This window comes from Lemur catta, chromosome 15 (genome assembly GCF_020740605.2).
Source record: "Lemur catta isolate mLemCat1 chromosome 15, mLemCat1.pri, whole genome shotgun sequence".
Taxonomy (NCBI): Eukaryota; Metazoa; Chordata; class Mammalia; order Primates; family Lemuridae; genus Lemur; species Lemur catta.
This window is the reverse complement of record NC_059142.1, coordinates 46,470,980-46,498,293: the sequence shown is the minus strand read 5'-3', so window position 1 is coordinate 46,498,293 and position 27,314 is coordinate 46,470,980. Positions and strand designations below refer to the sequence as shown.

At 33.8% G+C, this 27,314-nt stretch overlaps 1 protein-coding gene across 5 annotated transcripts in view; it reads right to left on the bottom strand.

The window, feature by feature from the left end:
* Positions 1-27,314, bottom strand: part of CEP112 (centrosomal protein 112) — a 359,225-nt gene that overhangs the window by 149,874 nt on the left and 182,037 nt on the right. For all 5 annotated transcript variants that reach the window (XM_045526957.1, XM_045526958.1, XM_045526956.1 and 2 more), the window contains one exon: positions 5,025-5,255. In XM_045526957.1, coding sequence (XP_045382913.1) covers positions 5,025-5,255 — 231 coding nt within the window. The remainder of the gene's footprint in view (positions 1-5,024; positions 5,256-27,314) is intronic.

The window sequence follows — 27,314 nt, the reverse complement described above, 5'->3', positions numbered from 1 at the left end:
AACTCAAATATTTATTAATTTGTGTAGAAAAGTTAAAACTAAGTCTGAAAAAAGATTTATGCTATGTGTTTAACTTATTAAGTAATATGGAGGAAATTATAATACATTTTTTAAATAATATAAATTAATATTTGAATATAAAGATGTATCTTGCCCTACCCAAAGTATTTATAATAGGTTGAAATCAAATTTGGATAAACAGATAATAATTTATTTATTCACATCATCATGCACAGGGCTTATACTGCATTTCTCAGTTGATCGTTATTCTTTTATTCATGCACCATTTAATGAATGCCTACTTTGGGCAAGGCACCATGCATGACCCCAGTGCTTTAGAAATTATTTCCTGCTTTCAGGAAATTCACAGTTCAGGTCTTCACTGCATTTGGAAATGTTAAACTTCTTTTACTAGTTAAGTAAAAACATCAATCAGTTGGAAATACAAATTACTCTTCATAGGAAGAGCCCAGCAGCACTTGGATTTCAACATATGAACTTAGAAGTTGGCAAATTCCACCAATTCAACAAAAAACAAACTCATCACACTAAACACTAGCCTATTTAACGTTCTCTTCCCTTGTCCCAGGCTCCCCCCTTTGCCAACAGGTCCTTACATTCTGGTTCACCTTCTAAGTGCCTTTATCCGTGTCAGCTAAGATGACGATGCTCAGGCCCCATTTCTATCTTTGTGTATTCTTGTGTCCTCACTTCAATTTGGGAGCATTCCGTTCTTCCAGACTCAGACTGCCCATGCTCCCTGCTCTCCTGCAAAACTCCAATTCTGTACGAGCAAATTCCCTCACACCCTCTTCCTTTCTGCTGCATTCCACATCCGTTCAGCCGGAAGCCTGGCTGCCTTTGCTACTCTTGAAACTCCTCATTTAAGCAGGCTACTGTGATTCTTTCCTAAGAACACAGATGACATTAGCTATAAGGTCTCAAGTCTTATCAGAGAACTTCTCTGTGTCTTTACCAATCCTCTTCTCCCTTTCCCCCTTGGTGAAAGTCATTCCTCCTGTCGCGCATTCACTCACTATATCCCAGGTGAGCACTTACCATGTGCGGGTTTTTCTAGGCATGGTGATGCAGAAATGAACAAATAGACAAGGTTCTGTTAATAGAGCTTATTTTCTAGTGGGTGGGAGGAAATAGAAAATAAAGGAACATGATTTCAGGTAATGAGATGAGCTATGAAGACAATGGGCCAAAGTAAGGTGGTATTTATAGGCTTTAGGTAAAGAGGTCAGGGAAGGATGCTCTGAGGAGTGTGGAATGATAAGGAGGCTGGCCATAGGAAAATCGTGCAAAGAACATTCTGGGCAAAGGGTGACAGTTGTACAGACCTGGAGGCAGGAGAGGGCGTGGCGCGTTCCGGGCACAGACCAACATCTCCTGTGCCTGGACCCTCGTAGCCAAGGGCCGAGGTGGGCCTGTGCTGGGGATTCCACTCACACCCACACCTCTCAGATCACAAGCCAGCAATTATTCATGACTCTTCACATCATTAAGCTGCTCCTGTCCTTTAGTCCCTTCTCATGTACTTCAAAATGCTCAGGACATGTTCAGCCTAAAAATACACTCTCCTTAACTCCTGCTGCTCTTTGGAACTGAACCTTCCTTTTAACATCACATTTTCCAGAACAACAGAGTGTTCCTTCATCCCCACTTCCCCACTTATCTTTTGCAACCGCGTGTTTCTGTGCACACTTTCATTTTCAGTGCACTGTCCAAGATCATCAATGACTTCCCTGTTTCAAATCCAGTGACCTTTCCTCAACCCTCATCCTTCCTGATTTTCTGTCACATTCTTGACAATCCTCCTTTCCAAATATTCTTTTCCTTCATTTCCATGAAAACTCATTCTTCTCATATTCCTTCTACCTTGATGACCCTTATTTGACTGTTTCCTCCCCAACTGCCCAAATGGAGTTTTCCCTTAAGTTCTTCTATCATAGCTGTTTTCTCACTCTCCCTCTCCTTCTCTTCCCCCTCCCTCCTTCTCTTTGTTCTCTCCCTCTCTTCCCCTCTCCCTGCTCCACTTTCTTCAATAGTCTCACTCACTCCCAAGGCCACAGGCCAGACCCTCTCTGTGGGTGACTCCTATAGCTGCTTTTCTCTGGTCCTGTCTTCTCTTAGGACATCTAGAAATGTTATTTCAACAGCAAGTGAAAGTATAGTGTGGCATTTCAAACTCAACATGTTCTTAACTGAATTCATCATCTTTCTCCCCAAACCAGAAACTTCTATGCTCCCAATTAAGGGTTAAATTTATACTTAACAAGTATATCAATGCCATCTCTGTGATGCTTCTGCAATGTCTTCTCTGTCCCACTGCCACCATGACACCCCTAGTACCTCTCATGCACCTCTACTGTGCCCTCAAGAACCAGGAGCTTAGACTAATCCAGTCCCCGTAAGCTCCTTCTACTGGTACCATACCTTGCCAAGGCTGACAGAATCTTATTCCTGATAATCACTTGAATCTTGACACTTCATCTCTCAAAAAATTCAGTAGCTGCTTAGTGTTTACCCAACAAAGCCAAAATACTTATTGCAGTTTTGGAGACTTTAGCCTGATCACTAACCACTCAATCCCCTTGATTAACCTATTTGCCATGTACATGGTTTTGTTTGCTCTTGTTTTTGTTATTCCTTTGACTCAGAATGCCATCTTCTGTATCCACTGGGCAAAATCCTACATATTACTTATGTCTAGTTCAAATGACATCTCTTCTAGTTAATTTTTCCTGATTTCCTCAGCAGAAAATAATTTTTCCCAAATTCACACTATATCTTGCATTATAGTTCTCTGTGGATGTGTGAATGTGTGTATGTCTTGTTGTCACTTTTATTTCATCTTCTTGAGGACAGTGACCTTCTTTTGTCTTTTTTCTTTGTATCCACACAGGACCTGGGAAATGCCTTTTCAGGATACAGAAAATCTACCAGAAATGTTTGCCAAATGAATTACCAATGGTTTCTAACACTAACTTTTTAATTATCTTTAACCTGCCAATTTACTTAGTAACACATATAAATCTACACTTGAAAAACTTCATCTCCTATTAAAAAGAAATATTTGTAATGTGTATATATAATGCAAGATAATTAAAGCCTGAATTGGATGTTTTTTAAGTCTGGCTTTGGTAAATTCAATTTTTTTAAATCAAGATACACTGGCATCTACGTGATTTACGAACATTTACTTAGAAATACCTTGAACTGTTAGCAGAGTTGATTGAAGCCAAGGAGAGGTGTGCTTTTAAGAGTTCTTTCCCTCTCCATCCTGTTTCCCTCTCTGTCTCTCTTTTATCTGCTGTTTTCAAAGGTCTAAGATTCTTCTGCATAAGGCAATTTTCTCTAATTCCTGAAACTTTGTATATTTTAGCATCAAAACATTATTTTATACTGCTGTGAAGGAATTATCACTAACATCCCACTTAGATGTATGAAAGGCATCTCAACCTGAACATGTCCTGAATGGCCCAACCTATTGCCCTCACAAGTCTTATTCCTTTCAGCTAAGAGAAACTCCATTTGCCCACTGGCTTGGGCAAGTAACCTTGGTGTCACTCTCAACAGTTCCCCTATACCCTGCCCTCCATGCCCCATGTATGAATCAACAGCAAATTCTGTCAGCTCTACCTTTGGAACATATCCCAAATATGATCAGCTTTGACCACCTTTACTGCTATTACCTAGACATCTCTTGGCTAAATTATTGCAAAGACTTTTAACTGGTCTCTCTACTTTCTCCTTTGTCCTCAATTCAGTCTCCTCTCAGCACGGCAGTTGGAGAGATCCTCCTACTCAATGGTGAGTCAGATCACATCACTCCTCTGCTCAAAATCTGCCAAGCCTCCTCTGTCCACAGACAGTCAAAGCAAAGCCCTTTAACTGGCCTACTCAGACCTCCCTGACTTGGGCCCATGCCCTGAGTTTTCTTCTCTGGCCTTATCACCTTCCCCTCTTCTCCTCCATCAACATTCCCAGCCATACCAGTCTCCCTGCTGTTTGTCCAAGAAGCCAGGTAAACTCCCACCTCTTTAGAGCCCTTTTCCTATTTATTTCTGAGTTCAGAGCTATGCTGCCAAGGGCAAAGTCTGCTGAAATCTGACTTTCAAATGAATTAAGGTACTATAAAGAAAGCACATTAGGATCATAGTCTATGTGAAATCAATGGAGTGATGCCCAATATGGTGATGTATACTCTTTGAAGGCACATTATTTGAAGATGGGGAAGAGGTGGAAAAAATTAAATAGAATTAGGTGATTCTTAAATTACCCTTTTCAAGTTTCTTATTCCCAAGATACAGATTGGTCTTAAGAAACTCAAGGGCCAATTTCACAAACAGTAATTCACATTTGGTACCTGAACAAAATATTCATACTTTTTCAGAACATCAAAAAAATAAAATGAAAAGGAATACTTGAGACTGTGCCTTGAATATAAGTCAATCCCAAACATGTAAACATTTATTGGCATTTATTTTAATAATGTATGATTATAAAGAGACTTTTCTTAATTCTACTGAAATATCAACCTGGAAAATAAATTATCATTTATGCTACACTGTTATAAAAACCTGTAAAATATAGAAATGATTGTAAGACAACCTAGGAAAATCTGAAACTTAAGTATTAACCTAGGAAAATTTAGCCCAAGTATTTCTAAACAATATAATAGTTGACAATATTATAATATTGTTTTATCACAATGTGTTTTTAATTACAATGGAATAGAATATTCCATATAATCTCTTCCATGAAAGTCAATGGAAAAGTTAGGAAATTCCTGAAATTATTTTATAGGGATATATCATAAGTCAACACAATAAATCCTAGTAGATATGGTGCCTAGACATAGAGCCAGATACTTAAATTACTCATTTGAAGAGTTTATAAATACAAAGAGTAATTCCATGTCTATTACCTTTCAGAGATTAAATATAAGGGTGGTGGCCAAGCATTTTAGACATGGGTTTCAATTGCCTATTAAAAAATACAGTCAGATGTCTTACCTTTTCTAATGTCATCTCTGTCTCAGCAGCATACGTCTTTTTCAGTTCTATTTTCATCTTTTCTGATTCAGCCTTCAGTTTGTTGACAGCGGTCTCATGGTCCCGTGCGGCCCTTTGCTTTTCCTCTTCACGAAGAAGACCAAGCTCTACCAGCTGCTGTTTCCGCTGTGAGTTCACACTAATCAGCTCTTCTCTCAACTTGTGAACCTGGGTCTCCATGTCAGCAACCACCTTGTGTTTAAAAATGGAAGAATGGGCAGATATGAATAGGAAAGTCACAAAATAAGAACTGCAAAAGGCCAATAAACAAAATTTGAAAATATGAAATATAAATAGTTCACTCTTTCCTTCCAGTTTTCCTTACTACCTCCCTCCCTTCCTCCCTCCCTTTCCTCATCCCTCACTCACATGCCATTCCCTCACAGACAAGAGGTAAAATACCACTTGGAACATTTTACCATATATTTGTATCCTAAAACAACATACTGTTTAGTTTTACTTGTATCTAGTATCTATGTAAATGGAATATTACATGTATTCTTCTGAAACTTGCTTTTCAAATATTCGATATCATCACATTCCTGAAATTCATCCAGTGCTCCTTATTACATTTTTTTAGTTTCATTGGTTTCTGCTTTTATTTCCTTCCTCCTACTTTTTTCAGATTTATTTTGTATTCCTTCTTCTTATCTTGGATACTTAACTCATTTATTTTTATCCTTTCTTGTTTTCTGATTAATAAACTCAAGACTATGAACATTTCTCTAACTATTGCTTTAGTTCCACCTCTTAGGTTTAGATATATGGAATTTTCATTATCATTGAATTCAAAATATTTTTTTAAACATCCCCTATGATTTATTTTGTTGACTTATGAACCATTTAGAAGTGTGCTTCTTAATTCCCAAGCATATGGGATATATTAGTCTCCCAGGGATGCCATAACAAAGTACCACAAACTAGATGCCTCACAAGAACAGAATTTTATTCTCTCATAGTTCTGGAGGCTAGAAGTCTAAAATCAAGGGGTTGGCACAGTTGGTTCCTTCTGGAAGCTATGAAGGAGAATCTGTTCCATGCCTGTCTCCTAGCCTCTGATATTTGCTGGCAATCCATGGTGTCCCTTGGTTTGTAGATACATCATTCTAATCTGTGACTCTGTCTTCACATGATTTGTTTTCTCTGGGTATGTCTTTTGTCATGTTTCTCAATATGACACTGGTCATATTGGATTTAGGGCCCACTCTAATCCCCTACCACCTAATTTTAACTTGATTACATCTGCAAAGACCCTATTTCCAAAAAATACCACTTTCACAAGTTCTGTGTGGATATGAAATTTGAGAGAGACACCATTCAACTAAGGACATGGAGTTTCATGGTTTTCATTTTGTTATTCACTTCTAATTGCACTGTGGCCAAAGAATGTATTCTACCTTCCATTAATTCTTTGAAAATTGTTGAAACTGTTTTATGGCAAGTTTATACAGCCAATTTTTTTAAAAAAGCTTTATGTGTGATTGCTAAGAAATGTATATTCTGCATTTTCTGCAGTTGTTGAGTGCTGTATTCTAGACATGCCCACTGGATCAAACTTTTTATGTTGTTGAAGTGTTCTATAACTTACTGTTTCTTTTTTAACTTGAGTTATTAGTTCAAGATATGCATTAAGATCTCCCTCTATAATGGTAGATTTGTCTATTTCTCTTTCGTATCTCATTAAATTTTCCTCTCTATATTTTAAGGTTCTGAGGTCAATCTTGTTAGTTGGCTTTTTGTTATCAAATAGTGATCCTTGTCCTCTTTTTCTGCACTACTGATTTTGAATTAAAGTCACTTTTGTCTGAGAGTAACAGATTTTAGTAGCAGCTTTTGGAGGGGAGAGAGTATTTGCTTGGTATATCTTTATGTATTCCTTTACTTTAATCCTTTCTGCATCCTCGGTTTTAGATATGTATCTTGTAAATAACATATAGATTTTGAATTTTCTTTTTGTCTTTTAAATGGAACATTTAGTCCAATTAGCTTATATATGCTAACTTATTTGTCTTTCTTTTTTTCTCTTATTTTATGCTATTTGGCCTACCTTTTGTGCATTTGATTATTTTTCTCCTTTTCTTTATCTTCTTTTAGTCTAAACAAATAAATTTTTTCCTCATTCAACTTTCTTTTCCTTCCCCGTTTGTAAGCCATACACTGTATTTTCTTTTGTTGTTAACAGTAAAAGGGATCAACACCCACATTTGACTTATCAAATTTTAGAATTTTTTATTTTTTATATCATCCTGAACAATAAATGAAACTTAGGACATTTTAAGTTGTGTTGTCCTCTTCTAGATTAATCTGCTAGTTGTTATTCTCAATTTATTTTGTTTTTCTCAACTCAATATTGCAATTATTATTTTATTCACTCACTAACTCTTTGGATATGCCCATATATTAATATTTACCAATGTCTTATTTCACCACTCCTTCTTGCAACTCTAGCCTCCCAACAACCACTTTCCTTTAGTCCCAACTGCATTCTTTAAGTTCTTTTAAAGAGGTTTAGCAGAAGGTAGTTTTAGTTATTACTGGTCTTAAAATATGCATATGGGTATTGATAAAAAGTCAGCTGTTATTCCTCTGAAGATAATTTATTTCTCTGGATGCTTTTAAGATCTTCTCTTTGCCTTTAGTGTTCATCACTTTCTTTATGATTTCTCTAAGTGCAAGCATGTATTCCTTTATTCTGATCAGAACATAATAGTCCTCTGAATCTGTCTTTGGTGAGCATTGCAAAATTCTCAGTCAAAACTTATCCATTTAATGTCTCTGTTCCTTCTCTCTCCACCTTTATGAAACTCACTTAGATGTATGTTGGATTTTCCATTCTTTCATTTCCCTTATATTTTTCATCTCCTTCAGTCTTTCCTACATGCTGGATGTTTTCTTTGGTGTCTAACCTGCTGTCAGATACATCCAAGTTCTTAATTTCAGTTATTTTGTTTTTATTTTTAGAGGCTTTATTCTTTTAAAAATGTTTGGTAATTTTAAAACTCTCTTGTTTTTACTATTTTAAATCCATTTAAAATTTAAGCATATATCACATATTAATATATGACTATTTTCTCTTCTATGGCTGATAATTCTGGTATCTGAAGTCCTTGCAGGTCTCATTCTGCTATTCTCAATTTCTAAAGGCTCTAGCTTCATGGTACTCTTTCTCATGTTGTTTTGTGTTGATTTTCTTTTTTAATGTGAGCTCACATTTTCTTGGAACTTTATCTTCTGGGATTGAAAGTGGTTTTTCCAGTAATCATGTCACTGACAGACCTGGAGATATCAGTATCTCTTGAAAACTTTAAAATAAGTTCTCAGCCTCAAGTTTTTCAGAATACTCTGATAGTATGAGTGCAGGCAGCAAATCCTCATGAAGACCATCTTATAGTTATGAATTTTCAGGGGCAACCCACCATTCAGTGCTAAGGTTTGAGATAGGTAATATTCCTGTTTCTAGTTCACTGGTTTCCGATTTACCCATACACTATGGGTGTGACCTTTTGGTATCCTACCTTGATGTATGCTGGTGTCATAATAGATTCCCCACCTTAAACAGGTCCTGGACTTTGTTTTTCTGTCCCCTGTACCCCATAAGAGCCAAAACAAAAACAAAACAAAACTGAAGTTCAAGTTCACTCAGTTGAGGAAAGGTACTCAAGTTGAGACCCTTGTTCAGTGCTCTGCTTACATCTCTAGATTTCCGTTTCCAGTTAGTTTTTGGTCCTGAGTATCCTAACTAACTTAACAGCTCATAAACACACAAAAAATAAGTTATGTAAAAATTTTCTTACCTATCCTTTTTAGTTGTTTTCAGAGGGAAAGTTGATCAGAGAACATAGGGCAGATGAACTACCAGATGAATAGTTAGTTCAGGCTTAAGGGAACCTCTTATTGCTACCAATGTATTATCTATGAATGCAAGATTTTCTAAAACACAATAGTAACTGCTTTACCCATGGGGGACTTTCAATGAACACTACACATTTCCCTGACTAGAAACCAGAAAGTCCAAGTGACAGTAATGCAAAAGTAACATTAGGATGCTGGGAATAGGAATACAAAGCTAAATGATGTGAAGTTACTATGATAATCAAAATGTCTATAAAATTATTTAATTTTCAATAAAAATATTTTACTCATACTATTTTAAGTATTAACAATTGTACTATTTCTACATGATAAATAATAATTGCTAGAATGTTGAGTAATTATTTTGCACCAGGTATCTTATATAGCTTATTTTATTTAATCTTTGCAACAACCCAGTATAATAAATACTATTAATACAAAAAATTTTCCCTTTTTTTGGATTGTAGTCAGTACCTGCTAGCTCCACTATTAACCCTGCTCCCTCCCTATGCTAGACTGAAAGAGACATTGCAGACAGCTGGACAAAAACATTTTGGAGAAGAAAGTTCTTGATAATCACAAATCTGAGCCCGAGAGACATGAGGTAATCAGGTGTCCCATTTTTATCGTGCCTCTCTAAAAAAGCTGACTTGAAATAGTCCCAGAGGAATGTGTAAGAGGGCTTTATATAAAAAGCTAATTCTCACAAAACTGTAGTGGAAATGGTGAGTCTTTTTTCTCAGGAAATGTATGTTTTAATGTTTGTTTTTCTATTTCATAGATATATTGATATCTGTATATCAATACATAGCTAAAGACCAATTGTCCTTGAAACCAAAGACTCTTGTCTTTTGTTCCTTGTTTTATAATGATTCCTTTGAACTCAATACTTGGGAATAATAAGAGAAGAGATAGCCAATTTAATCAAATTCTGAAGCAGATTAGAAATCTTCTAAGAGCAGACAGACTTCAGCAGTGACAACAGTATGTTTCTAGGGGGTAAAACATTCTTTTGAAAAAAGCTCTGTGATATCAAGGTGGCAGATGAGGATGGGCTACTGGCTTCTTTCCCCCAAATCAACTTGCAGAAACCACAGGAAGCATGAATCTGAGATATTATTGATGATAACAACAATAATAAAAATAAGAAACTAAACTCTGAAAAGCTCCAGTGTAGAATAAGGCAGTCTGCAACTGGAGAATATATGTGTGTGGAAGGGAAGGGGTTGCAACCTAGGGAAGAAAACAATAGAAAAGTACTATAAGAAGGTAGGCTGGAAGAACGCTTTATTTTTTGCTCTTGCCTCTCCCTTTTGTTGCCACAGGACAATCTTATCTGTGCCATTACCATGTTGGAAGCGAGAACTCAACATGGTGTTGCTATGAATCAGGTAATACCAAGGCAAGCAAAAGCCTTGCTTGAGTGAGGCGTTGTAGAAAACAGGTGCAGACGTATCAGAGCTTCTTATTTACTCTTCCATACTCGCCCCTCCAAACTCCCAGGACTAATGATTTATAACATCAGAAGACAGCCTCCTCCTATTGCTGTTATACTGATTTCCAAAAGGTTAGTTAAGTTCCCGAACAGCAGATTTTCCTGATGAAATAGCTATGAAAGGGAGTGGCACAGTGATGGAATACTCTGTCTTGGGGTTCACAACCTCCTCCAATCAAAATCCCACAAATTATGTTATAGATATCAATGATGTGATTCTAAAGCTAATATGGAAAGGCAAAAGACCTGGAATAGCTGACACAATACTAAAGAAAAGAACAAAGTCTGAGGACTCAAATTAGCTGATTTTAAGACGTATTATAAAGCTATAGTAATCAAACAGTGAAAGCATGGTGTTGGCAAAAGAATATACTCACAGATTGACGTAACAGAGTAGAGAGCCCAGAAACAGACCCACAGAAATACAGCTAACAGATCTTTGACAAAGAAGCGAAGGCAACTCAATGGAACAAAATATTTTTTTTCAACAAATGGTGCTCTAACAATTTGCATATCCAAATGCAAAAAAAAAAAAAAGGACCTAGATAAACCTTATGCCTTTCACAAAAATGAGCTCAAAATGGATTACGGTCCTAAATATAAAACAGAAAACTAAAACTTATAGACGAAAACATAGGAGAAAATGTAGTGGGCCTTGGGCATGGCAATGTGTTTTTAGATACAACATCAGCATAATCCATGAAAGAAAAATATTAAGTTGGAGGATATTAAAATTTTAAAGACTTATGCTCTGTAAAAGACACTGTTCAGAGAATGAAAACATAAACCACAGACTGAGAGAAAATATTTGCAAAACACATGTGACAAAGGACTTATATCCAAAATATACAACAAATTTAATGGAACTACAGGGAAAAATGAACAAATATACCATTCTAGTGGGAGATTTAATCATATATACATTTATATATATAGATATATATGAAATGTGTCAAGTGTCAACACATTGCAAGATATTGGTGGTATCAGAGACATTCTTTGGCAACATTACAATTAAGTTAGAAACCAATGACAAAAAAAAGCAAAAATAATTCGTCAAATACTTTGAAATTTCAAATACACATGTTAAATAACTCATGGTTCAAGACAAAATTAAGATGAAATTAAAAGTACTTAGAACTGATCTCTAGGAGACATGAGACACTTAACATTGGTACCATTTTGGATGGGAATAAGAGAGTTAGTGGTAACAGGAGTGAGTAGAAGATATTTTACTGTATCTATTTGTGTGATCTATAAATTCTGATCAATATTAACATACTTCCTAATAAAAATAAATTAATAACATTTAAATTAAAATAGTTAGAAATAATTGATAATGAAAATATTACTTACCAAATCTTGAAGGATAAAGCTAAAGTGAGGGAAATGTATAGCCTTAACATGCCATTTATTTTTAAAAGGCTAATTATTAATGAAGTAGGCAACCAGTTTAAGAAGGTAGCAAGATAGAACAATTTCTGGTAAGACTGATAAAATAAGGTACAAATAAACAATATTAGGGATGAAAATAAAGCTATGGCAATGTTATCTATAAAAAGATATTAATAACTAATAATAAATTTTAAAAAGGTACTACAGATCAGAGATTTTAAAAGTGATGATATCATAAAAACATTATGCCAATAATTGGAGAATCTAGGTAAAATGGACAAATTTCTAGGAATATATAAAATGCCAAAAGAATAAACAAAAAGATAAATAATACAATTAAAGAAATTTAAAGAAAAGTTAAAAATCTTCCCAAAGGAAAACACTGAGCTCATGTAATTTTACAGGTGAGTTCTAAAAAAATCTCTCAAGGAATAGGTCATTCTAGTCCTTTACAAACTCTTCCAGAGAATAAAGAAAAAGAAAAATACTCTCAAACTAATTTAAAACTCATTATAATATTGATACCAAAAGATGACAGACAGAGGGAGAGAAATAAAAATTGCAGGCCAACTTACGAACACAGACAGAAAAATCACAAATTATTGGCAAACCAAGTCCAGCAATGTATAAAAATAAAATATGTAATCACCAAGTTGTGGACAATGTAAGGAAGTTTAACATTTATAAAAAATTTATAAATGCCAATAAATATCAAATTTAGATGAAGAAAAAAAATTCCTAAACTATAAAAATTTACCAAAACTGACTTTATAAAATACTGGAAAATGTGAATCATCCTATAACCACTAGGAAAATTAAAATAGTTGTCAAAAATCTTTCCAGAAATAAAATACCAAGCCCAGATGACTCTATTGGCCAGTTCTACTAAATATTGAAGGAACAAATAACTTACTCTTATACTGATTCTTTCAGAGAATTAAAAAAGGAAGCAACATTCAACAACTCAATTTATAAAGCTAGCATAGCACCAATTTAAAAACATGCCAGGGAGAGTCTAACAAAGAAAAATCTCAGGTCAATCTCTCTCAAGGACTATTAGTAAGTTATTAGCAAATTGAATCCCATGATATTATACTATCAAAAAATTGAATGCAATATAAGGTTGATGTAAGGTTAAAAAACTAACCTATAATTTACTCCATTTATGCATTAAAAGAAAAAAGCATTGATTATCTCAATATACAGAAAAACATTTTATAAAATCCAACCACAACATTCTTAGCAAAACAGGAATAGAAAAGACTATTGATAACCAGATAAAAGGTATTTTCCAAAAACTCAGAAAATTTCATTCATTTTTTATTTTTAAGTTTTAAAATATCCCTTTTAAAATCAGAAAGATGACTTTTCTTCCTTCTGCCTACTACCATTGCTTATATTCACAAGTGTATGCCTAGAAAGAAAACAAAAAAAAATTGTCTTTAATCATGGATGTTATAATTTTATTATATATAGAAAATACAAAATGAATGTATAAATTATTAGAAAAAGTAAGTTTAGAAAGATGTCTAAATAAATGATAAATGTCCGAAAATTGACTGCAATTTTTATACATCAGCAAAGAATTATAGAAGACCATTTGCAACTATGACAATAAATAAAAGATTCTTAGAAATAAGCCTATCAAAAGATGTGCAAAACTCTAAGGAAAAAATATAAACCTTTTTGAAAGGTATTCGAGAAGATCTAAATAACGAAGAGACATATCATGGTGATGGAAACTCTCTCCATCAGGTCTCCACAGATTGATCTATAGCATTGATACAAGTCCAATTAAAATTTCAAGGAAAGCTTTCAAGAAACTTGACAAGGTGAATCTACAATGTACAGGGATGAACACAGTACCATAACACCCCTAAAAAAGAACAGATGGTGTGACATTTACTATTAGATATCTGGACCTAACATAATGCTACCGTAATTAACACAGTTTACTATTATCATAGAGAATAGAAAAAATCGACTAATAGAACAGAATTGAGAACCTATAAACAGGCTCACATTGGACAGAGCTGACATTGCAGTGTAGTGGGGATGTGAAAAACTACTGTATTCTAAAAATTGTGCTGAGACAACAAGTTGTCCATATGGGAAAAAAATGAAACCAGACTCCTATATTACACAATAGACAAAAATAAATTCTCTCCATTTTTTGGTCTGTATTCAAGAGAAATAAAACATATCTTCACACAAATACTTGTACACGAATGTTCATAGAAGCAATATTAATAATAGCCAAAGAGAAGAAACCAAAATGTCCATATTAATAGTACATCCACACAATGTAATGTTATTCAGCAATGTAAAGAAATGGAGAGCTAATACATGCTACAATATGGATGAACCCAGAACACATACTGAGTGAAAGAAGCCAGTCATCATGTATTGTATAATTCTATTTATGTGAAATATATGAAATATCTGGAATAGGCACATTTATAGAGACAGGACTTAGATTAGCGGTTGCGCAGGGCTGGGAGTGTCAGGCAAAAATGAGGAATGACTGCTAATGGGCATGAGTTTCTGGGGGGAGGTAATCAAATTCTCTAAAACTGATTGTAATGATGGTTTCACAACCCTGTGAATATACTGAAAACCACTGAAGTATACAGTGTAAACGGGTGAAACGTATGGCATGGCAATTATATCTCAATAAAACTGCCATTTTAAAAATTAATTCTCAGGAGATTAGAGGCCAAATGTGAAAAACAACATTTTTAAAAATATGACAGATGATTTTGTGCCTTTAAGGTTAGGAAGGGCATGACTCAAAGGGCACTAACTTGAGATTGATAAATTAGATTACAATACAATTAAGAACCTTTCTTCATCAAATGACACCATAAAGATAATGAAAAACTAAATCACAAACTAGAAGGAAAGACCTATAACATATGTAATTTACAAAAGAATATTATCCAGAATTTCTAAAGTATACTAACAAATAAAAGATATACAACCCAATAGAAAAATAAGTAAAATACATGACCAGAACTCCATAAAAGGCAAAATTTTAATGGTAAACATATGAAAAGGTGCCCAAACTCAGTCATCAGAAATGCAAATTAAGGCCATTTTGATATTTTACAATCACAAATTTGCAAAAATTAAAAATCTGACAATACCATATGTTGGCAAGGATGTGTGTTAATGCGTACTCTTACACACTACTGATTTGAATGTTATGTGGTAAAACTCTATTGTAAATTGCACTACCTAGAAAAGTTGAACATTTTCATAAGGTATGTGCCAGCAATTTGTAGAGAATCTCTTACACATGTATACCAGGGACATGACCAAGAATACATATAGCATTATTTTAAAAACTACATAACCAAACATGTCCCAAATGATCATCGCAATTGACTTCTCATCATACAATGGGATGGATATTATATCCAGCAAAATGAATTAACTAGAGTGCGCACAAGACAATAGCTGAATCTTAAGAATAAAATATTGAATGAAAAATGCAAATCAGATTACCTACAATATGGAACCCTTTTAATAACGTTCACAAACAAGGAAAAATAAACAATTTTCTGTTCAGAGTACATATTTGTGATAAAGCTATACTGGCAAATTATTAGGTAACTATCAACACACAATTAAGGATAATGGTTGCCTCTGGGACAGGGTGGCCAGGAATATGGAAAAGGAAGGAGCACAAAGGGAGAGGCAATGATTTTAATAATGTTCTAATTCTCAACTTGAGTGGTCAGTTCATGACATTCATTTTGTTGTATGTATTAGTACTTAAATATTATTTATGACATATATTCCTTGCATGCATCAGACACAAGGTAAAAATTTTCAAAAAGATGATGCAGAGGTTTTAAGTCCAGGTAACAAGGAGATTGCTTCTAAAAAGAAATACTTTCTTAAATTTTAATATAATAATTATTTTTAATATACTGCCATTTTATTTATCATGGAAATGCAAACATCCTATGACAATTTTTCTTTTTGTTGTGAATATTTCAAAGAAGACACAATTCCAATTATGTCTTCAAATACCACTTTGCTTCATTATTTTTTACTTTTGATTAGCATGTAACAAAGTTAATTAAAAATAATATGTTATCTTTAAAGCAACATATCAACAGTTCTATTAATAGTGTACATTTTAATTATTTATGGTTAATATTAAGGCCACCAAATTTATTATTTTAAATCATATAAAACTGATCAAAATGATTCTTCTATTTTCATTATGAACACAATAAATATATATATATATATATATTTGGATTTAATCTTACAAATTCCAAGAAAATACATTATTTTATGTTCTTTTAGTCTTCTATTATGTTACAAATGTCATATGCAATAGAATTTTCTTTTGTAAATAACTCCCATTGAAACTTTAGCATAAAAGAGAATTTACCTTATGAGAAAGAGACATTGCTTTTGTCTCCCAAAGATAAAAAGTTAATGTCAGAAATAATGATAGATGATTAGTTTGTTTCTATCAAACTAAATTCAATAATTAAATACCAATCAGCTCTGCTCTGAAGCAGGACAACTGGTATATAACAAGCACCATGGGCTCAGACAGTGGCAGGGTGAGACAATATGACAGGCATGATGAAAAAGAAATAAAATGGTAAAAGACAGCATCAGGTTTAAATTCAGAAGAATCTGAGGCAGAGGTGTTCAAAGAATGGTGAGTACCAGGAGAACTCTTGCTTTGACACAGGTCTCAGATCTTTCAAGACTTTTGATCCTTAGGTAGTTCAAAGCTCTCTGGTCAGCCACACCAGGCATTGGTTTGCTGCTCTCTGTGTCCATCTAAATATCCATTATTATCTCACCAAATCCTATTTTGAGGAGCTAGATTGTCTATATCAATGCGCCTTCAGTGTTCCCTTCTGAAGAGCTGTGCTCTCATTTACATACAAGATTTATCATAATTCTCAAAGGAAACTGGGATTGGATTTTAAGAGAAGTAGTCCAAGCTCCTGACTTCCTCCTCCCTAAAAATTTCTTCCCACAGTAAAAGGACAAGACCTCTAACAACAGGGCTCCGATACCATTCTCCTCCCTTTCTTGACATTCCTTGGCTAGTCATAAGTGGTAAGAATTAGTAAGCAATAACTGCTTCATTTAGGCTTCTGAAAGCACTATGCCACAGAACTCAGACACATTTGTGTTTCTTACATGAATCATGGGTGAGTACAGACCGGAATGGCTGAGATATGCCTGTTCATCTCTGCGGGATACAGGAAAGAACAGGAAAGCACTGTTCATCTTCACCACTGCCAGGACCTAAAAGCCACAGGACTGAAACCCTCACAGATGAATAAAAGTTTGAAGTGATCATCTAATATCTTGGCCGGTTACCTCATACAGAAGAGGTCAGAATGCTACTACATCTACCTCTGCAGTTAAGAGGCCCTTTTCAGGGTGGGTGGTTGCTGTGTGCGTGTGTTTGTTTTACCTCTTATTCACTTGGTCCTTTCTTTTTATTAATGCCTCATACAGAAAGGACTGTTACAGTTGGTCTGCATGCCTTGTATATGAGTGAGATAATTAGGCCATTGTAAGTGTCACACATAGCAAGAAGTGAGTGTACTATACTAAGGAGGGCAAGTTGCTGCATATATACTTATGTAATAATACTTTAATCTTAGTTTGGAGACTCTGAAAATACTCCAGAACCATACAATAATTCAAGGTCATTATTATAAGTACCAATTATCAATGTAAAGTAATATAAATGTATAAGGTTTAAGGGATTGGGGTTAATCTATAGTAACTGGATGGATAACCTAGAAATAATTTTTAAAAGAATCCTCGTTATCAGCTATTTACTTTTATGGAGCCTAACCATTTAAATTCTCCTTACTTACCTCATTCTTTTTGTATAGATTCTAAATAGTTTATTATATAATAACTTGGGTTTATTTATTACTATATATTTCCCCATTTTAATGTGTTTTTATATAAACCACCCCAAATTTGTCCTCAACTATATGTCCCTAAAATGTCACTGAGATCTTTCTTTCTCAAGTAGAAACACTGGGAGATAACTTTCAGTGTTTGGTAGCTGCCAGCTTATGAAAAATAACCCAAGGCTGTTTTTTCATATAATGTTGAAGGGGGAAAAAAATTTCTAATGGCTAAGTTTAAAAATATATATTTTGTATATTTTAGGTATTTCATATACTTATGGTATATAATCTAAGTATATATTTATTATAAGTTTATATTACTATTTATTGTATTACTAATATATTTAAAAATTAGCATATAGATATTAATAAAATACTTGGTTATATTTGGTTGTTGATACCTCTTTATATCAAAGATATTAATGAGGCAAAACTTCAGATTCTTACTCATCTAAAACTTTTACTGCACCAAAAAAGGTTCTCATATTATTTTTTGACAAAAGAAATAAACTGAATGAAATATGCAATTTGAGATTTTATTAAGTATATAGAACTATTTTGAAAGCGTATATTCAGATTTCAAAGATAGAGAGCATACATATTAAAAATCAGCAATAGAAAATATTAGGAAAATACTGCTATATCAATAAAAAGGAATATTTTGGATAGGTTTAACGTGTCAGTCTATTTCACAGAGATTAAATGTATATCATGCATACAACTATATGTTACATGTTTATTATAATTCAAAGACTGAAGTTCATCTAAACATTTAAAATAAAAAGCATATTTTACTGTATAATGAAATCATACTTCATACTATTATACCTTTTAACACCTTTTGGACATTAATGGTTTCAAATTAAGTCAACATTATAAAATATTTTATAGGTGAGATAATTTTTTTGCCATGAGTTTTTGAATACAATTTTATATTTTTATAGGGCTAAAACTTTAAAGTGTTCACATATGCTGTAGGAAAGACAGGTAGTTGATAATAATAGAAAAAAGAAACATTAAGGGATGCAACTAAAGTCACATAAACGTCTGGGCAATTAACCAGGTCTTCAGATTCCTAGGGCAGCATATTTTCTATTTTTAACCTGCTGCATCTAAGCTGCAAATAGAATTTTCTTGACTCATGTTGCCTGTGTTCTATCAAGTAGAAAATATTTTTAAAATCCCTTAAAAGGCTGAGAGATATTTAGAAATAGAGTCAACATATTTATCTTTAAAGTAATTCAAAATTTGCTAGGACATCCAATACACATATTTGGTATTATTTAAAGTACATTTGTGTTTTTAGACTCTTGTGCTACTGTTATTAAACCTAGTAAGTAAAAATAAAATCATTAGCCCAATCTTGGGGTTCAGCAAAAATATTTCCTTTGCAACTTGTAAAAATGAGGAAGAGGGTTAAATTCCCCCCAAACTCCAAAAGAATTGCTTAGCTCTAGAAGGAATTTTATACACAAGACTAAAATGTGGTACCAACAATCACAATAATTTTGGGGTACACTACAAAGGGCTAATGTCAAGGAAAAAAAAACAAAGAACATTTACCTGCAAAAGAAGAGCATACTCTAATTAGACAATTTTTAAAAATAAAATAAAAGGGTGAAAATACAAAAGAAAAGAACACAATAATTTACAAGCTTATCTGGAGGAGGAAAAAAACTTCAAAAGAAGTGGAACATTCTGTGAGTCACATGAACTGGCAAACATTATGGCTAAATTTGTTTTTTGTGAGTAATGACAATACTGCTAAAGATTCATAACTGATGTTGAAATTTCTAGTTTTATTTTTAAAGTACCACCCAAATCATCTAATTAAAAGTAAGTCTTGAAGAAAGTAAATAAAAAATCCAGAACAATTTGCTTTTAGGTTAAGTTATAATTTGGAAAACAAAGAAGGTTGATAACACATTGGCCTATTTTGGAAACCTGCAAATGAAATGTCTACCACACTTAAAATAACTATATAGGAGCATTTATTTTATAAATTAAACTATGCAAATAGTTAATAGAAGCAAAATATAAACATATATTTTCGAGATTCAAATGGCATTGTAAAAGTGGAAATATTCTACTTGAGAATGATGATATTAAAATGAAACTATCTTCAAATAGCACTTCTAATAATCTTATTTTGAAAATGCAAAGTATCAGTATTAAAAAGCCAACACAGTAGCATTATCCATAACTTACTCCAGTGCAACATCAGGGCTAATAAACAGGAGGACCATGTGTCAGGAAGATGTTATTTGAAGCATCTAGAAATACTTAAAGTTATTTTCTTGACAGAGTGTTTCCAGGAGTGACAGGTAACCTATTTGGCCTTCGAAGAATAAAATTCAAGCTGAATTCTTCTTCACTAGAAAACTTCTTCTATAAAGAATGACATTCAAGTAATTGGAAAGCAGATTTTCAACACTCACTGAACTTCTCCTTTCCAGGAAAGCAGAATTTTGACCTAGGTTTTCTGCCAGTTCTGTATTAGCTACTTTACCTAAACATTCTGTACACACTAAGGTCGTAAGTACCCACGTATTATACTAGTGACATTCAGAACACTCTAATTACTATGCTAACAACTGTACAACCTTATAAAGTAAAGTATTCCAAAGTTTTGGTTGCTTAATTAAATATAAGAAAATCTAGAACATCCTGAAAAAAATAGTTGAATTTTTTAAAATGAGCCAATGAAAGAAAGGAGAGTCCTGCCCCTCTATGAAAATTGAAGTTCACTCAATGGCTGCCTCAGTCAGAATCAACATAACGAGTCTTCCCTTATTATTATCACTTCAAACAGCTATTCTCTCCCATTATGTGTGCTTTTTTGTGTATTATACATATTTCATGCAACTAATTTTCAAATATATGCAGACTAAAGGAAATCCACTCTAATGCCATGAAGGCATTGGTGGTGTGTATCTCCAGTATAGCAACACAGTCTCTGCCCCAGTCAACTTGACCTCAAAAGATAACTTTACTGACCAGGTGGACCTCCCTAAAATATCTTAAGTGTCAGAATTCTTTGTATTATGCCTAGGGTATGGAGTCAGAGGAGAGAATGGAGTTATCTCGCTCTTAATCCACCCCACTTGTGAAAGCATCCAGGATGAATTTTACAACAGCACAGCAACCCCATGAGACTGTGCAACAATAACTTTGTTATAATAAATTGTACTTTTGTATATGACCTTGTTATGTGCTGCTTTTGTTTTTCTATTTATAAAATGAATTCACCTGATATAAAAAGAAATTGTGTGAGAAAAGCCAAAGCAAACAACTAGAAAAAGAAATACACTAACAAAATTCATGGTAATATTATTTACCTCTGATTAAAAATATTAAAATAATTGTTAATTTTTAGTTATTTGGCCTTTTACTTTAAAATTACTTTCAACTATATTAACATTTTTGGGGTTTTGTTACTGAGGTTCTTATATGAGTTAACATTAAAAAGCTATTCTTAAATATATCTAAGTGTATATTCAAAAGATATAAATAGTTCTACAATAAAAATTGGCATACAGACATTAGAATCACAACATAATACATGGAGACATTAGAACAATGCTATGAAGGTTTTAAGTTAATTTATAGAAGAATTTAGACTACCATTTTTAAGGATTCATCTTACTAAATACAATGTTAAATTCTTTTCAACATTATATTCTTGTACCTGGTAAAACTAGACAGTAATGAAATTTAAAGTTATCCATCTTAGATATTCAAACACTTAGCTACAGACACTGTGATTCTAATTATAACAGTATTTAAAATAAACTAAGGAACAAAAGCTACCTAGATCAAGATCATGAACACTAACAGATTTTCCAATGCTATAAGTAAATTTATAGATGAACACCAATAAAAAAATTATATGTGGTTTCAATTAGTTTAACATTTAAAATACGTGAATTAACTTTTTCACTAAACACTAATAAACATCAAATCTACTTTGAGATTGACTTTTATTTTTTTTGAGACAGAGTTTCACTCTGTTGCCTGGGCTAGAGTGACGTGGCATCAGCCTAGCTCACAGCAACCTCAAACTCCTGGGCTCAAGCAATCCTACTGCCTCAGCCTCCTGAGTAGCTGGGACTACAGGCATGTGCCACCATGCCCAGCTAATTTTTTCTATATATTTTTAGTTGTCCAGATAATTTGTATTTTTTTTTTTTTTTTAGTAGATACAGGGTCTCACTCTTTCTCAGGCTAGTCTTGAATGCCTGAGCTCAAACGATCCGCCTGCCCTGGCCTCCCAGAGTGCTAGGATTTACAGGCGTGAGCCACCGTGCCGGGCCAAGATTGACATTTTTGATGACAAAAATATTTTACCCAATTTAATGTAGAGCTCTTCTGAAACCATTCTAGTCAGTATCCAACAAGTTTCCAAGATCTGTTAAAACTACAGATAGCTTATTAGTTGCATGTTGTACTTACCCAGTGTACAGAAGAAAGTCACCTAACAGTATATGAGACCTATACTTCATGAGATTATTTTCCTTTCTGTTAATCTAAACAGTTCAGAAACTCTTTTCATCCTTCCTCTCCAATTTGACCTTAAGCACCGGCCTGCACTCTCCCATCCACTCAATGGATCATTTTCAGCTAAGAAAGAATATAGCCAAGCCAAAGAGATCTTGCCTCCAAGATGGGTTCACAGATATGAAGCTTGGTCATAGTCTTGTCAGGCTCACCTGCCTGACTAGACCTTTTTGTTACCCTTAATCTCTGATACTTGTTTGCTTCATAATCTGGGATCTGGATTAGTGACCTTAGGCATGTTCCTAAATTCAGGTTACTATCTTCTCCCCAATTTTTTTTGTGATTAGATTCTTGACTTTCTGTAATTATATATCCTTTTTATCTCTTGTTTTAACTACCTGGACTCTTAAAGTGCATTCTCTGACTTCTTGATCAACTTCATTAACCTAAAATGAATTTACTTGAATTTCTGATCTATCATCTAACTCTCACAGTAATTTAATGATCCATATTAATGCCTAGCTATCCAGGTTCTGGTCTTCTCCCTCTGACACCCACTAAAGTACTGAGATTACTAGATTTATTCTTATGCCATTTATCCTCCAGCAAACCTAAGTAAGCACTAGAAGAAATATAACTACCTGTAAAGTGTTGAAACAAAAATGCATGTTGCCATGGATACAGAATATATTTATGACTCCACTTTATTCCATGCAGTTCCAAAGCAAAGAACTAGCCAATAAGGAGACAGAACCTTAACTATGAATGTGATCCAAGGAATCAGAAAGTACATATTACTTTTATTAGAAGAAAACTAGATGACAGGTTTTATTGGTTTTTGGTTTTTTGTTCAGTAATGGATGCTTTGAATATGGGTATATACCATATACTAATTTCATGTCATAAGGAATTTTTCCTAGTTCCGTATGATTACAGTTAAATGTATATAATAATAAAATAGATGTTGTTAAAATACTATGCATAATACATACTACATCACATAAATACCCTACATGTCAATTCTACATTTTAGAAAACCATTATATGTGTGTGCATATGTGTACATATATTCTACTTACTTTGAAATTTTACAAGCAGCTTCACAGATTCATTTGAAATCCTTACAATAAATATGTAGGTATTACCATTTACATTGAAAATGATTAAATGGGTGCTCAAAAAGATGGGATTAAAATATCTGCTTTAGGCCGGACGCAGTGGCGCACGCCTGTAATCCTAGCACTCTGGGAGGCCGCGCGGGTGGATCGCTCAAGGTCAGGAGTTCGAGACCAGCCTGAGCAAGAGCGAGACCCCATCTCTACTAAAAAATAGAAAGAAATTATCTGGCCAACTAAAATACATATAGAAAAAATTAGCTGGGCATGGTGGCGTATGCCTGTAGTCCCAGCTACCCGGGAGGCTGAGGCAATAGGATCCCTTAAGCCCAGGAGTTTGAGGTTGCTGTGAGCTAGGCTGATGCCACGGCACTCACTCTAGCCCGGGCAACAGAGCGAGACTCAGTCTCAAAAAAAAAAAAAAAAAAAAAAATCTGCTTTAGTTCACAAATCTTGCAAGTAACAATCAAGGTTACAGCTAGACCCTCCAAATTCACTTGCCTGCTCTATTTAGATAGCACTGCCTTTTAGTTAATTAAAGCTTGTTGTTCTAGATCTCATAGAAATTTTGCATAGAAGTTTAGACTCCAGTGATTAGGGTACTTGCTTAAATTTTTAATTAAAATCTTTAATAATAATTATTAACTTTAATTTATTTTATAAACAGTTGCTGGCTAGATCAATAACATTGATTCAACTAACAGGTCAACATTTGTTTAAAAAATCCTAAAAATTCTAAAATAACTAATGGAAAAAAGTCTATCAGATTCATCCACACGGAGTTATTTCCTATGTGTCGACAAATTTATCTCTCTGAAATAATGCCATTTTATTAAAGTCTATAATTTTGCTTTTCTCAAATTTTTTGCATCATGAAATTACTTTTCAACAGGATGTTCAAGATTTATTAAGAAAGTGTTGACTCAATCTGTCTTCTATTGATTTCTACTAATATTTCAGTTTTCCATGCAGTTTCTATTTCTTAGCACATTCTTCCTAATCCTTCTAAAAATCCACTTACATTTTTATATCTTCAACTCACCACCAAAGTATATGACTATATCATGGGGATTATCTAACATATTCTCTACATTGATGAAACTATGCCTGTAAATTATTCTTTATGTTGTCATTACAGAAAAGCGTCAATATTTGTTAAAGCATCTATGACCACACTGTGGAGCACAGGTAAGATTTCCCTATGTCACCTTAACTATTTATCCCAATAATTACTCCATATGATACTTATCTTCGTCTTCCTAGCCCTAAAATGTATATACTTTTGTTGAACCAACAGTAGATATACCTTACTGACCATTCTTATAAGATCATGATAAATGACAGTAACAAAAGATGTTTTACAGGACGCAACATAGCTGCAACCCAAAATATCAGACACAAATCAGAAATGTCTTTTAAATATATCCAACTTTCTCTGAAAAAAGATTCATTATGAATTAACTAGTTAGGAATTTGTCCAAAGCATTTATGAATCTAATTCTATGGGAAATCCCAGAAAAGTAAATGCAAAGAGAAAAATTAGGCCATTACACTGTAAAACCTTTTTTTTACAAAATTTTTTCACTCAAGTTTTTGTTTTTAAATTTCAAAATGACATGTAATCAACAAACCAAATAGTGTAGAAGAGCTCTTAATGAAAACAGTACTTTACTACTTATAACCACCCATCTCCAGCCCACTCCCCAGAGGAGACACATTTAACTCTTTCAGTTGTCTGTTTTTAACTCTGCTGATAATTGCCTTTATACCTTTACATATTTCACAAATTATCAATGTATTGACAACCTACAGATTTTTTGCTACGAAAGATGATAAGGATTTAGCTTATTTATACCATCTATTATCTCCCCTTCATCATCTTCAAAATACAGTTGCATTACCATTTTTAATTCCTTTATTGGTGATATAACTTTCAATAAAATTAAACTTCTCTTTTTTCAGCAATTGTAAATGGCATTTTTTTAAATTCCTTGCTTCGTACAATGTGTACATTAGTACTGCCTAATCTTCAGTTAGCCTATTCATTCTCACAACCCCTATCATCTAAGCTTTTATCTCTATTATCTGCACTTTTGTTAAGGTTGGTAACATTTATGCTGTGTTGTAGATAACCATGAATATATTTTCTATGTTTTATGTATAAATTGACTTCAAAAGGTAAAATTTAATACATGAAGTGAGTCTAATTATTATTCAAAATACAACCAGATAATATATAACTATGTCTTGCTTCTGGTAGAGTTTTTTGTTTTTCTTGAGGCTGCTAATTGTCTTTCTTTTTTCTCCCTTGCATTTTCTGCATTTATTGCCCCCTAACATTACTGAGAATTCTCATGGCTAGTACCTGAAGTCTTCCTCCCCTCACCCCACTTCTGTTTCAATCTGGACTGGACTCATTGCATAGCTCTCCTCTGAGACTTCCCTCTTCTCTCCTGCACTGGATCCATCATTCAACGAATCTTTTGTATTTCTCTTTTGTATTTACTCCTTTATTTAACTGAAGAACATCCACAAAACAACAAATGCAGGAAATAAACTTTCTAAATTCTTGCATGTTTGTAATGTCTTTATCCAACCTGAGATTTCTATACATGATTGAATGTTGACTTCTGTATAGAAATCTGGTTTAAAAAATTTCCCTTTCATAGTTCTAATGACAGCAGTATTATCTTTCACCATTTATTATTGGAAATTTGATGCCAATCTATGTTGTTCCTGTGTAGGGGACCTGATTTTCCTTTGGAAGGTTTTAAAATCTTTCTTTTATTCCTTCTGTTCTAAAATTTAACAATGATGTATGCAGATGTAGATCTTTTTCTTTTGTTATGCCAGTACTTACCTGACCTTTTGATCAAAAGACTTAATCTTTCAGCCTCATAAAATGTCACTATCATTACTACTTTGATAATTCCTCCACTCTATTTTGTTTCTCAAGCATCACTTCAATACTAAACCTCCTGGATTAATCATCTGTGTCTGAGCTTATTAAAATATATTTTACATTCATATTTTTGTTTCTGCTTTTTGTCCTCTTCTGTGAAGGATTTTCTTGATACTAATTTTGACAAACATTTTTAAAGTTTTTAATTTCTAAGAGCCCTTTCTTATTCTTTTGGTTGTTACATTTTCAGAGCAGCCTATTCTTCATTTATAAATATAATATCATTTTTGATATTTCAGTTTTATTTTCCTTGAATTTACTTTTTGCTTCCTGAAGTTCCTTTTTTCTCTGTGGTCATCTATTTGTTTGCATAGTCTTTCTCTTTCATGGCTCCCAGGCAAGACTTAAATGTCAAATGGATCTGGAGTTGTCTGTTCATATTTAAGACCTAGGAGGTAAAATGTAGACTGCAAGCACTGTATGTCTGTGTGACTGGAGTTCATGTGATAAGGGATTTACTGTGGTCCAGCATCTCCTTGGCCTGTCTGATTGCAGCCCAGATAAGACAGGCAGTTCATACCTGATGTCACTTCAAGTGAACTGTGGTAAGACTCAGCTTTTCCACCTTGGGCTTTCTCCAAAGCCATGGAAGGCTACTAAGCCCAAGCAAAGGTGCAACTAGAAAGTATATGTAGAGGTAGGAAGTGCAGAAGCAAGCAGGAAGTGCAGGTATGGCCAGGAAATGCAGAAGCAGATGCCCTCTCAGAGCACCCTCCACCAAAAAGAGCTGGAAGTCCATGGATAAGTGCTGCAGACTGCCATTCTTTGGTGGGACAATTCTGCAGTGAATTCTAGAAAATTACTAAGCGGCCCTCAGTGAAGTGGAGTCCCCACTTGCTCATAGTAGTAACTTGCTCAAGAAGGCACCTTTTACTTTCTATTCTCCCTCCCCTGACTCACTCTCCCCATTCCCTTACTTCACACTCCTAGAATTCCTCTCACCTCAAATAAATTGTCTTAGGCTCTGTTTCCAGAATAATCTAAAACTAAGACAATACCAGGCAAACTGCAATCTTAAAG